The sequence below is a fragment of the Oncorhynchus nerka genome, linkage group LG15, assembly GCF_034236695.1.
Source record: "Oncorhynchus nerka isolate Pitt River linkage group LG15, Oner_Uvic_2.0, whole genome shotgun sequence".
Classification (NCBI taxonomy): domain Eukaryota; kingdom Metazoa; phylum Chordata; class Actinopteri; order Salmoniformes; family Salmonidae; genus Oncorhynchus; species Oncorhynchus nerka.
In genome coordinates, this window is record NC_088410.1 from 89,794,998 (window position 1) to 89,808,949 (window position 13,952).

Below are 13,952 nucleotides of genomic sequence, written 5' to 3' on the forward strand. Positions count from 1 at the left end.
CTCTCTCCCTCTCCCTTCCTCTCTTTCTGACAAGCCAGACCAGTGGAGCAAGGCCTCCTCTCATACAGAACGGGTAAATGTTGCACATTACACTCAATTATTACTTTACGGTTTCCACATTCTGACCTACTGACGCTTTACACTCAATTATTTATTTACTGTTTCCCCGTTCTGACCTACTGACACTTTAGGTCATAAAAATGCAATACTGTAAGAGAGAACCATTTTGAAAGAAAGAAGAGAAGCTTGTCATTTTACTTTTATTAGAAATGTGATTTTGTATAAAAAAAAAATGGACATGCTCCACACACTTCATTACTTTTCAATAGGTTTTACAAATACGTAGTCAGATAGCCAGGCACTGTTTCTTTTTTGTTTACATTTTTCCCTTTTTAGATTTGTCAAGACATAAAAGCGGACATCATCAATCTATTTAATAACGTACATTTACTTGCCATTTCATTTGGTCAGCACTCACGTTATTTTATTATTTGAGTAATACAGAGGTTAATGGAAAAGCAGCGTTGAGTTCACATCACAAATGACCTCACAATATAAAATAAAATTAACTAAAGGACTGTTCAGTTTTACAGCAACCCCTTCTGATGTATTTATTCAGAGAACTGATGGCGGCTGAAAGGACTACTGGATCCTTTGGCATTTTGTCTTGAGTAGATTCCTTTCTGTAGCTTGAAGTCATATAGTATACTAGTATATCGCTGAAGCATTTTGCAAACCAGGACACAGTCCTCAGAGATTATTAATTTATTAATTAGTCTACTGTTTTACCACATAAAACCACTGTTTTATCCATTATGGATATCATCTTGGGTGCATGACTACTGTGTGGCATACTCCCCTGGGGATACTTTACTCCCCATTTAATGGATTTGGATCTGTACAACTTAGATGTACCTTTGTGTGACCGGTAGGATAGCTGCTGGAAATGGATGGGGGTCATCGATGGTATCTCACTATAGGGCCTCTTGCAGCCTGAGAGACTAGTTTTCCCAATAAATGTATTACAATCCCTACCATGGATAGTATTGGATGTTCCGTTATTGGACTCCTTTATGGGAACTTTGTAATATTTAGAATAGCCATGGAGTAGTCTTGGTGACTCGGAACAATTGGTTATCAATATACAGTTTATCGACGACGAGATAAACTACGCCGTTCTGCAATTTCCTTTGGGAACTGATCATTCATGCCTATTTTCGTGCCAGTGAGTGAGTCTTCCATCTAGGCTTTTAACATTTATTTTATTTTGGAAGAATGCAAATTTGGCAATGATTGGGTGCTTATATCTCTGTCCTCTCTGTCCTAAACGGTGTACACGTTAGAGTTTGATTTTGTTAACAGTATCGCCTGGGATCTGTAGCTCTTCAAGACATAATTATTTCATCACACTTTCAGGATCTTCACCTCTTTTTCTTTGATACCAGTAAGTACCAGATTTGCTCTCATAGATCTAGTCTGTATTTCAAGTAAGGCTCGTCTCAGAAACAGGTTCTCCTTTTTAAGTTCTTTAACGTCCGTTTCAATAGTATTGACTGTACCTTTTAGCTTGTTTGTTTCTTTCTCCAATGTCGCAGCTTTTTCGTCACTGATCTCGAAGCTCCCCTTCAATTGCTTTATATCTTTATTGACTAGTTCAAGTATGCCCAGTTTATCGTTTATCGACTTTAGCAAGTCGGTTTCTACACTTACCATTCCCAGTGGTGAAAAGCATAAATCGTATGTGTCCATCAAGGAGTCTCATATTCTTTTGGGGATTGGTACTCCATGCTTACTCTCCAACATGTTTTGGTGTTGATTGTATTGGTGATATTGGTCGATACATTTCTCTAGCCTTATCATTTGTTTTGTGTTGTTATCCAGATTGAAGGTTATTGCCCATGAGAACAGTATGTGGAGTGAAGAGCTAATATTTAGTCAAATTTACAGATTTTGAATATTACGTTTTTATCTTGAGGCATTCTGCACCTCTGTGTTCAGTCCACCATGACACCTCTCTATTTTTACTGAGAGACTCTTTGTTTTAGTCTGGAGTTACAGTATTAAAGTATGGGCAAAGTGGGCAGAGGACAGTGGCAGCCTTTGGTTAGCTGGTAACACAGATCAGGGCTTCACCTTCCTGTAGTCCTTCTTCACAAAGAAACAAAGATCACTCACTAGACCTTCACCAGTTTGGAATTTACATATAATAGAAACGACACTGCAACAGAGTTTGAACGCATTCCAAATATTTTTTTTACAACACAACACAGGATGTTCAAACTGGCATGCTCACAAAATCAGTGATGACCATATTATTTTTTTGTCAACATCATTATAATTTTTTGGGTCAACTCAATGAAGACAGGTAAGGCAAAAACAACAAAAATATGATGGCGTACAATTATCCTGCATTGTTGGAATGGTTTCTTTCATCCAGTATTTTCTTTTTAAACTGGAATACCTTTAAAAAGACAACAACAAAACAATTACGTAACTTAAAATCCTCCTTGAAATAAAAGACTGATTACTCTCATCCTGGTGGCTCTGCAACTTCCTGAAGCATTGAGAGCAATGTCCCTTACTGTTGAGAATACTGGCAGACTACAACCTTGCATGGCATACACCTGAACAGATTCTTTCAATTGGATTGCATGTCAGTCCGGTCGGCTCAAGATAAGAAAATAGAGAGAGAGATAGAGAGAGAGAGAGAGTAAAGCTGCAATGCAAACATCGAGAAGGGAGGAGAAGCCTCATCCCGCATCATATCCTCTCCGGTCTCTGCCAGGGGGAAGTGTTGGCCTTGTCTGTCATGGCCGACAAGATGGAGCATCACCATGCAACTGTATCTGTTCTGTTGGGCCCTTGAGGGTCCCTCTCTGCATCTCTGTGTGGTCTTCTCTCTTTCCTTTATTATGACTATTCCCTGGGAAATCCTTTAGTGATCCTCACATCATGTCCATTTTCTTCCTCTATTTCCCATTTCATTCCAGTGCATAAGAACATTTTCACCCGCCATGAGGTGACCATCCAGAACAACGACGACGGCCTTCCTCTCCTAGATGACATGGTTGCTGTAGCTGATGTATGTCTGCTTTGTGGCGAAAGCTGAAAGAGAAGAAGAAGCGAACAACACAGAGAAGGCCAGCGGTACGTCACAGTTACTACAGTACTGTATACACTGGGCAAAATAAGTAGTGTTCACCTCCTATCCTCTGTCTGTCTACTGGGTAATAAGGCTTCGACCATCCAGTTGTTTCCCCAGACCTCCACCTCCTATCCCCTGTCTGTCTACTGGGTAATAAGGCTTTGACCATCCAGTTGTTTCCCCAGACCTCCACCTCCTATCCCCTGTCTGTCTACTGGGTAATAAGGCTTTGACCATCCAGTTGTCTCCCCAGACCTCCACCTCCTATCCCCTGTCTGTCTACTGGGTAATAAAGGCTTTGACCATCCAGTTGTCTCCCCAGACCTCCACCTCCTATCCCCTGTCTGTCTACTGGGTAATAAGGCTTTGACCATCCAGTTGTTTCCCCAGACCTCCACCTCCTATCTCCTGTCTGTCTACTGGGTAATAAGGCTTTGACCATCCAGTTGTCTCCCCAGACCTCCACCTCCTATCCCCTGTCTGTCTACTGGGTAATAAGGCTTTGACCATCCAGTTGTCTCCCCAGACCTCCACCTCCTATCCTCTGTCTGTCTACTGGGTAATAAGGCTTTGACCATCCAGTTGTCTCCCCAGACCTCCACCTCCTATCTCCTGTCTTTCTACTGGGTAATAAGGCTTTGACCATCCAGTTGTCTCCCCAGACCTCCACCTCCTATCCCCTGTCTGTCTACTGGGTAATAAGGATTTGACCATCCAGTTGTCTCCCCAGACCTCCACCTCCTATCCCCTGTCTGTCTACTGGGTAATAAGGCTTTGACCATCCAGTTGTCTCCCCAGACCTCCACCTCCTATCCCCTGTCTGTCTTGGGTAATAAGACCATCCAGTTGTCTCCCCAGACCTCCACCTCCTATCCCCTGTCTGTCTACTGGGTAATAAGGCTTTAACCATCCAGTTGTCTCCCCAGACCTCCACCTCCTATCCCCTGTCTGTCTACTGGGTAATAAGGCTTTGACCATCCAGTTGTCTCCCCAGACCTCCACCTCCTATCCCCTGTCTGTCTACTGGGTAATAAGGATTCGACCATCCAGTTGTCTCCCCAGACCTCCACCTCCTATCCCCTGTCTGTCTACTGGGTAATAAGGATTTGACCATCCAGTTGTCTCCCCAGACCTCCACCTCCTATCCCCTGTCTGTCTACTGGGTAATAAGGCTTTGACCATCCAGTTGTTTCCCTCCCTTGGCTGATCCTCTAAATCCTACCGTCCCTGCAACTAATGTCAGCTGGTCAGGGAGACAGGAATTTTTCAATTACATCATGCTGTGTCCACACTGGCAATGACCCTGACAATGAAAAATTTTGCTTTTTTAAATACCTGTGCATTGTTTCTTTTAACCTTAATTTAACTAGGCAAGTCAGTTAAGAAAAAAATCTTATTTACGGCCGACCCCGGCCAAACCATAACATGGGCGACACTGGGTCAATTGTGCGCCGCCCAATCACGGCCATTTGTGATACAGCCTGGAATCAAACCAGGGTCTGTAGTGACGCCTGCTTGCACTGAGATGCACTGCCTTAGACCGCTGCGTCACTCGGGAGCCCCCCACTTAGATGGGATGTGGATCCAACCAGGTCTATACGGAATGGGTCTAGATGGCCCAGGACAAGGATCGGATGCTGGTTATTGAATCTCTGTCTTTACTCTTCTCATTTATTGTGTTACTCTGTGGCTTAATGTAGCTGTTGTTTTTTAGGATATAGGCCTATATGTCGATGTTCTGTAACGCATGTCCATGCTCAGCATCCTTATAGACATTTTTTATCAAATATTTACAATGTTGCATTCTATATAAACACAAGTATATTGTCCACAATGTATTTTTTGGGGACAATATCCCCACATCACTGTAGTTTTGTTATTGGTGGAAGAAATATTGCAGGGGCTAAATAATCCCCAAAATACTGTAGGTCTCAGGGAACATTGAATCACATTGATATGCGTGCGTCATTAAGATTTGTCCACAAATAGGTATTCTATCTCTGTTGACAGACCGACTCAGACCTCTCTTTTCTTTTCTCTGGGAGGCAAGCCGGTCAGGTGTGTGACTCTTTTGGCCATCACCTGAGTAATTTCTGCTGAGTCAATGGTTGAAGTCATTATTTACCACAGATGTATAAAGCCTGAGTCCGTCCCAGAAACCACCAAGCATTTTGATTGCTATTGAAATTAGAGTGAGATGGACTTAGACAGCGAGAATTTCAGCTGGTTCAGAAAGGAAAGTAATTTGCCTCTCAATTAATTACACATGGCTTTGAACACTTTGAACAGTGCCACAAATCTGAGCCAAACAGTGAAAAAAGGAAACGTAGATTCCTGATCACCATATTGAGCACAAGTGTTTATCTGTGAGAATCAACTCATTGCATTGAAATGAGAAAATAAAACATGGTTGTTGTAGACAGTGTATAACAAGAATTTAAATGGATCTAATACGTTAAATGAAACACAATAGGTCCATTATAATAAGGTAGCTAATGTAATAGTACTGATGCCCTTCTTTGTGACCTACACACAGTGGAGAATTTGAGCATATCAGGGAATGTTTTAAGATCTCCCCCAACTCACAAACAGACTTAAAATGAAAGAAATGGCAGCCAATTTCCTAAATCCATTGAAGTGTAAAATAACAACGGCATGAGGTGGCTTGTAAATAATGAATTGGATACTGTGCTTTCTACCTTCTACCTCTTAGACCAAATTATTTATGTGATTTACAGCACCTGAAGGACTAAATTAATCTTAGAAACATTAAACACAAACACAAGGATCCACTCAGCTAATTCTAGCATGTACAGTATATAGCATAAATACTGTAAGTCTTCACCTTTTAACTCACCTTGTGTTTCCAGGCTCTCAGACAGCTCAGTCTTGGCCTCTCCATTGGGACGTAGGCTGGCCTTGGGGTTGAACTTGTTGGACATGGTGGTGGCAGTGACCATGGCCTTAAGGCTGCGTGTGCGTTTGGGCACGTTCTGCTCCGGGCGCCTGAGGATCACGTAGACCTTGGGCAAGTAGAGCATCCCCAGAGAGACAGAGGCACTCAGACTCACGGAGATGGTCAGAGTGGTGGTCTGGATGTACATCTGTAAAGTAATGTCAAGGAGATTGAGTTAGGGTAAGGATGGGGTTAGGGTTAATGTAACCGCCATCTGGAATCTGCTGGCTGTATTCCCTGCCCAAAGGCAATAAAGAGCACTAAGTACTGACAGCTACTACCACACTCCTAGAGGTCTTCACGGATCCACCTGTACCCGAATACCCCTGCCATTTTGGACCCGTGAAGGCCTCTATTCTACATGTTCATCCCTGGCGGTTTACTATAGATGTCAATGTTCATCCCTGGTGGTTTACTGTAGATGTTAATGTTCATCCCTGGTGGTTTACTGTAGATGTTAATGTTCATCCCTGGTGGTTTACTGTAGATGTTAATGTTCATCCCTGGTGGTTTACTGTAGATGTTAATGTTCATCCCTGGTGGTTTACTGTCGATGTTAATGTTCATCCCTGGTGGTTTACTGTAGATGTTAATGTTCATCCCTGGTGGTTTACTGTAGATGTTAATGTTCATCCCTGGTGGTTTACTGTCGATGTTAATGTTCATCCCTGGTGGTTTACTGTAGATGTTAATGTTCATCCCTGGTGGTTTACTGTCGATGTTAATGTTCATCCCTGGTGGTTTACTGTAGATGTTAATGTTCACATCAAGCCTTGTTGACTACTGAGGTTTAAATACTTCTGTCAGTCTGTCCTTGGCGTATGCCATTCATGAAGAGGTGGACAAGGTTTGTGAAGGACAAAACTGATATCATTGAATACATGTCAAAGCCTTGCTCCTCACCAATGTTATTGTGTAAGAAGCTCATTTACTAGAACATATAAACCATGTATGTGGCGTATCACTATGATTAGTTACAATGCACATTAGACAAGTCAATTATTACTTAAGTTAATTTGTTGGTAGGAGGGCAGAGCACAAAGGCTAGTCCATAACACTGTTTATTAAATCAACATACTTTCTTCATAAGACCCCACCCTACTCCCCACCACCACAGTGCATCAGACCAAGATATTTTTGTTGCATTTTTTGCAGTGCTAGTTTTAACATGGAACTCACGGCAATTTCAAAACACCAGTCTATTTTGACTCCCTACATGCTACTCTATACAAAGGAAACAACCTCATGAAATATTTATCCATGGCTGAACATTGTGAATCACGGGGGAGGGCCTTGCTGATCAGCAGTCTAACTCACTCCACTTGAAGTGTTTGCTAAGCAGAGCTGTGTTAATTAGGCTAGCTTATTGAGAACATTAAACGGGAGGGACAGGCTTGCAGGAATTGTAATGTCTACATTGTTACAAATACTGATCACCCGACCTGATCAGGGGAAAGTAATTAAAGGTTGGGATGATATAAAATGGTATAGACCAAGGTGAATCCACAGCATGATACTGTATGGCCCAACCCAAAACAAACATACATCCCAATAGTGTGTTAACCTGTAAATATTGGATTTGACTGAGAGATCACCATTATAATAAAAATCTGCTTGTTTTGATCAGACCTTTCTCTCTAGCCAGCTATCTAACCCAGAAAACCCTGCTGTTGTTTCATCAACATAGTGTACCTTCCCCATACGTGACCCTCTGCTAGTGGGTCTGTGTTGTTATTCTCTCTCTCTCTCATAGGGGATGGTGGATGCAGGATTGAATGAGCAGAAGCCAGCGGTGGTAGAGTCTCTCACAGACATTGACTATCCCTTTGAGCATGGTTAAGATATTAATGACACTGTGGATGGTATCAATACTCCCAGTCACTATAAAGATACATGCTTCCTTTCTAAATCAGTTGCCGGAGAGGAAGGAAACCGCTCATGGATTTCACCATGAGGCCAATGGTGACTTTAAAACAGTTACAGAGTTTAAAGACTGTGATAGGTGAAAACTGAGGATGGATCAACAACGTTGTAGTTACTCCACAATACTGAACTAAAGACAGGGTGAAAAGAAGGTTGCCTGAACAGAATAAAAAATATTCCAGAACATGCATCCTGTTTGCAATAAGGCACTACAATAAAACTGCAAAACAGGGCAAATACAACACAACACATGACTACCACTCATATTTTCAGGCATGGTGGTGGCTGCATCATGTTATGGGTTTGCTTGTCATCAGCAAGGACTAGGGAGTTTTTTCTGTTGATAAAAATAAATGGAATAGGCTAAGCACAGGCAAAATCCTGAAGGAAAACCGAGTTCAGTTTGCTTTCCAGCAGACACTCTGAAAATCTATGGCAAGATCTAGCAATGATCAACAACCAATTTGATTGTGCTTCAAGATTTTTAATAAGAATAATGTGCAAATATTGTACAATCCAGGTGTGCAAAGCTCTTAGAGACTTAACCAGAAAGACTCACAGCTGTAATCTCTGCCAAGGGTGATTCTAACATGTATTGACCTAGAGGTGTGAATACTTATGTAAATTTGATATTTCTGTATTTCATTATCAATACATTTGCAAAGATCTCTAAAAACGTGTTTTCACCTTGTCATTATGTGGTATTGGGTGCGTGAGTAAATACAAATATTTAATCCATTTTGAATTCAGGTTGTAACACAACAAAATGTAGAATAAGTATGAAAACTTTCTGAAGCCACTGTATTTTAGCACCATATTAACACCATGCTAGTACAATGCTTGGTTGAGTAGTTTACATCTGTAAGTCTAGAATTATTCAATGTGATTACTACTGTGAGAAGTCACTGAGTACTGATGATCATTTGACTTCTGTGATCACTTTATTGTATTTGACTGGTTCATAACTCTGGTTCAAACTCTGGTTTATAACCCTGGTTCATAACCCTAGTTCATTACCCTGGGTCATAACCCTGGTTCATAACCTTGGCTCGTAACCCTGGCTTATAACCCTGGTTCATAACTCTTCCTCTGTCACACCCTGATCTGTGCTTGTCTCCACCCCCCTCCAGGTGTCGTGTATCTTCCCAATTATCCCCAGTGTATTTATATTTTGTGTGTTGTCAGTGTTCTTTATTTGTGTGTTGTTAGTGTTCTTTATTTGTGTGTTGTTAGTGTTCATGTGTGTGTTGTCAGTGTTCTTTATTTGTGTGTTGTCCGTGTTCTTTATTTGTGTGTTGTCAGTGTTCTTTATTTGTGTGTTGTCCGTGTTCTTTATTTGTGTGTTGTCCGTGTTCTTTATTTGTGTGTTGTCAGTGTTCTTTATTTGTGTGTTGTCCGTGTTCTTTATTTGTGTGTTGTCAGTGTTCTTTATTTGTGTGTTGTCCGTGTTCTTTATTTGTGTGTTGTCCGTGTTCTTTATTTGTGTGTTGTTAGTGTTCATGTGTGTGTTGTCAGTGTTCTTTATTTGTGTGTTGTCCGTGTTCTTTATTTGTGTGTTGTCCGTGTTCTTTATTTGTGTGTTGTCAGTGTTCTTTATTTGTGTGTTGTCCGTGTTCTTTATTTGTGTGTTGTCCGTGTTCTTTATTTGTGTGTTGTCAGTGTTCTTTATTTGTGTGTTGTCAGTGTTCTTTATTTGTGTGTTGTCAGTGTTCTTTATTTGTGTGTTGTCAGTGTTCTTTATGTGTGTGTTGTTGGTGTTCTTTATTTGTGTGTTGTCAGTGTTCTTTATTTGTGTGTTGTCAGTGTTCTTTATTTGTGTGTTGTCAGTGTTCTTCATGTTAGTGTTGTCAGTGTTCTTTATTTGTGTGTTGTTAGATGCACTATTGTAAAGTGGCTGTTCCACTGGATGTCTTAAGGTGAACGCACCAATTTGTAAGTCGCTCTGGATAAGAGCGTCTGCTAAATGACTTAAATGTAAAATGTAAATGTTCTCTGTTTGTCTGTTGCCAGTACGTTTTGTCTATCAAGCCTACCAGCATTTTCCCCCTTGCTCCTGTTTTTTTCTTTTCTTCCTGTTTTATAGTTTTCCCAGTTTTGACCATTCTGCCTGCCCTGACCCTGAGCCTTGTCTGCCATTTTATACCTTGTCACACCGCCCCGGATCATTTACCTCTGCCTGCCCTGACCCTGAGACTGCCTGCCGTTCTGTACCTTTTGACTCTGATCTGGATTACTGACCTCTGCCTGCCCTTGACTTGTCGTTTTGCCTGCCCCTGTTCTGCTAATACACTTTTGTTACTTCAACACTGTCTGCATCTGGGTCTTCCCTAAAACGTGATAGGTCCAGGGTTCATAACCCTAGTTCACAATCCTGGTTCACAACTCTGGTTCATAACTCTGTAACAGTGATGTAACACTGATGTTATAAATGTGTAATTTTGTTCACCTGGAAATTTCTACAAGAGATCTTCACGGATCCACCTATGCGTGATTACGTCCCTCCCTCCTCTCCCTTGCACTTTATCAGTAATGGATAATAAAGTAGTAAAATAATTGACTCGGATCAGATCTGGATTCGACCAGGTCTATATGGAACACGTCTAGTTGACCTCGGGTCGGTTCGGTCTGTATATTTATGCATACCTCTAATTCCTGCTACTCTAGTAAACTGCATTGTAATTACACCCAGTTTGCATTCATCAGACATGGAGTCAACTGTAGCTGACTTTGAAGAGAGGAATACTTCTATGTCCATCCCATGCATGCCATCCTCAAATGAAGCAAAACAGCTACTCACTGTTAATTATCTATGCATAGTCCCTTGACCCCAAACCACCTTGACTAACCTGTACCCCGGCACATTGACTCGGCACCGGTATCCCCTGTATATAGCCTCGTTATTGTTATGTAATTTTAATGTGTTCCTTTTTTATTTACTTTAGTAAATATTTTCTTATCTCTATTTGTTGAACTGTATTGTTGTTTAAGGGCTTGTAAGTAAGCATTTCACATTAAGGTCTACAGATGTTATATTTGGCGTATGTGACAAATAAAATCAAATCTGATTTGATTTGATTCCTCGCACGACGCAACGCAGAGTGCCTGTATACAACCGTTAGCCATGGTATTTTGGCCATATACCATAAACCTCTGAGGTGCCTTATTGCTCTTATAAACTAGTTTCCAACGTAATTAGAGCAGTAAAGATGAATGTTTTGTCATACCTGTGGTATACAGTCGGATATACCACAGCTGTCAACCAATCAGCATTCAGGGCTCGAACCACCCAGTTTATAAGGCAGAGTTAAATATTAGAATCCGATCACTGTAGAGTCTGAAAATTTGGATTATGGTTTGGCATTTTAGTTTTGTTGAATAAGCCTAAAATCAACTGTCCACCATCGGACTGTGAGTGTAAATCAGAGCAAAACCAGATAAAATCAATATTCCGACTGTGACTTGGCTCAGTAGACTGGCTGGATCATTAGCCTGTACTTCTTCTTAATCTGCCTCTGCCTCAGCACGTTCAGAGCAGCATACCGAGGTAGGATGGTAATGGTGCACACACCTCCCATAACTGCGTCATCGACAGTGCAGGCCCGAGCCGATGCATGCCTCAGACAGACACCACACTGTAACACTAATGAGTGAAAGAGAGAACCATAAAAAAGGGGACTGAGCGTCGACGAGGAATGTGCTTGAACAATCTATGAACTTCCATATTGGAACACTGCTATTGGAAGACCTGCACACATAGAACATATGACTTCTACAGACCTGTATTTCATTAGCAGGCTGGATAACATGCTAGTTCTGAAGACTGATGAAGAAAAAAAACACTTTCAATGAGAAAACATGCTGGTTCTATGGTTTTATTCATAGTACAGTATGGCACATTCAAAATGACAGGATATTATTAATTTCAATGTAATTTCAATATTTTAGTCGTCGAGGGATTTCATAGCCTTGCATGGTTACTTAGAGTAGCATGGGAACATACAGTGCAGTCATATCTTATTGTATCAAAACTAACTGTGATTATAGTCTAATTAAGCCAATAACAGTTTATTGCCCTCGGGGACACTAATGTGCTGTTGCTGGAGAACGTGATTTACAAAGAGACTGCAATGTTTTGGCCTTGATTAGCTTCTTGTCCTATCCCCTACTCTCCCGCTAGGAATGCACAGGTCAACAACTTCACAGACAAAGGGCTTGCATCTTGTAGCTGATGAAACCACTGTGAAATCTTAGAACGTATCCAGGCATCTGTGCGCTGTCCCATTGATCCTCATTATCTTCTATTGGGCCTCTGGGACAGCTGCTCAATGACTAATGTTGTTTATCTATGAAAAACCAACAACAACCCAAAGCAGAGTGCTCTGTCTGATTGCTCTGTCTATCGCTCTCTTTCTGCAGGTGGCGTGGTGAGAACTGTGTCTGACCCTGCATAACAGTATATGGACACATAACATCACAGCGTGTTATCTGATTCTGTTGAACTAACCTTCTCTCTTAGCAGCCCAGAGACAACAACAAAAAACAATGTCAACAGAATAATGAAAAATACATAACATAAAAGAGATGGACAGAACCCCTCACCAGCACCATAATGGCAGCTCTTCCTAAAGTGGCGGATTGTGTTGGAATTGTGTGCATCCGTGTATTTATGGGTGCCAAGGGAAGACAGGTATCACAAAAAAAATTGACCAATAAAAAAATGTAAAAACATATTGTATAGTAAATTATCTTTCGTTTCTCTGTGTTTCATCATTTCTCTTCACTCCGCAAGAGGCTGAATGTATCTCCTACCGGAGTCTCCGTACATGTAGCCCATCTATCTGATGCTGTCTGGTCAAAAAGAGTATGATAGTCTTGCCACCTGTAGCATTGAATGCAAGGGAAGCCAATCAGTGTTGAGCTAAACTAAGTGCGGTCAACTATGAATGGTCCTGGCGCACCAAAAACGGAAGCTAGCTTGGATTTGGCCTCACAACAATTACATCACATCAATCCAAACATCATTGACAAAAAATGTTTTAATAGTTGCACCTTGTTGTGTTGTTGTCCTCCGGTTACTAGCTAGCCTCTCTAGGCTAGATGGGACTCTACCATCCCACCTGACCAACATCCAGTGAAAGTGCAGGGCGCCAAATTCAAACTACAGAATGGTAAATATTTAACATTCTTAAAAATACACATGCAATATGTCAAAATAAAGCTTAACTTCTTGTTAATCCAGCCACTGTGTCAGATTTCAAAAAGGCTTTACGGCGAAAGCAAACCATGCGATTATCTGTGGACAGCACCCCATCAAACAAACACAGACAATCATATTTCATCCTGCCAGGCGCGACACAAAACTCAGAAATAATGATATAATTCATGCCTTACCTTTGAAGAGCTTCTTCTGTTGGTTTTGGACAGCCCTACTTCTTCATTTCTCAAAGGAAAAACATCAACCAACTTCTAAAGGCTGTTGACATCCAGTGGAAGTCCAATTTGTAAGTCGCTCTGGATAAGAGCGTCTGCTAAATGACTTAAATGTAATGTAAATGATAGGAACTGCAAGCAAGTGCCTTTGAAATCTAGATCCACATAGAAAACCCATTGAAAAGAGAGTGACCTCAACAACAACAAAAAATCCTGGATGGTTTGTCCTTGGGGTTTCGAATGCCAAATAAGTTCTGTTAAACTCACAGACATCATTCAACAGTTTTAGACACTTCAGATTGTTTTCTATCCAGATCTTCTGGGCCTGAGTAGCAGGCAGTTTACTTTGGGCACACTTTTCATCTGGACGTGAAAATACCGCCCCCTAGCCTAGAGAGGCTAGCTAGCTAAAATGGTCCCTTTCCTAAATTAGCCATGGACAGAGATAGGGATTTGGACTTGTTGTTTTACTAAATTCTCCATAATGGCCAATGATTA

At 41.2% G+C, this 13,952-nt stretch overlaps 1 protein-coding gene across 1 annotated transcript in view; it reads right to left on the reverse strand.

Annotated features, from left to right (window-relative positions):
- Positions 1-246: 246 nt before the first annotated feature.
- The window catches only part of LOC115143500 (metabotropic glutamate receptor 4-like), a 305,004-nt gene continuing 291,298 nt past the window's right edge, over positions 247-13,952 (reverse strand). Inside the window, exons 10-11 of the mRNA XM_029683987.2 lie at positions 6,003-6,249; positions 247-3,105 (exon numbers count right to left, since the gene is read on the reverse strand). Coding sequence (XP_029539847.1) covers positions 3,056-3,105; positions 6,003-6,249 — 297 coding nt within the window. The 3' untranslated portion in view covers positions 247-3,055. The remainder of the gene's footprint in view (positions 3,106-6,002; positions 6,250-13,952) is intronic.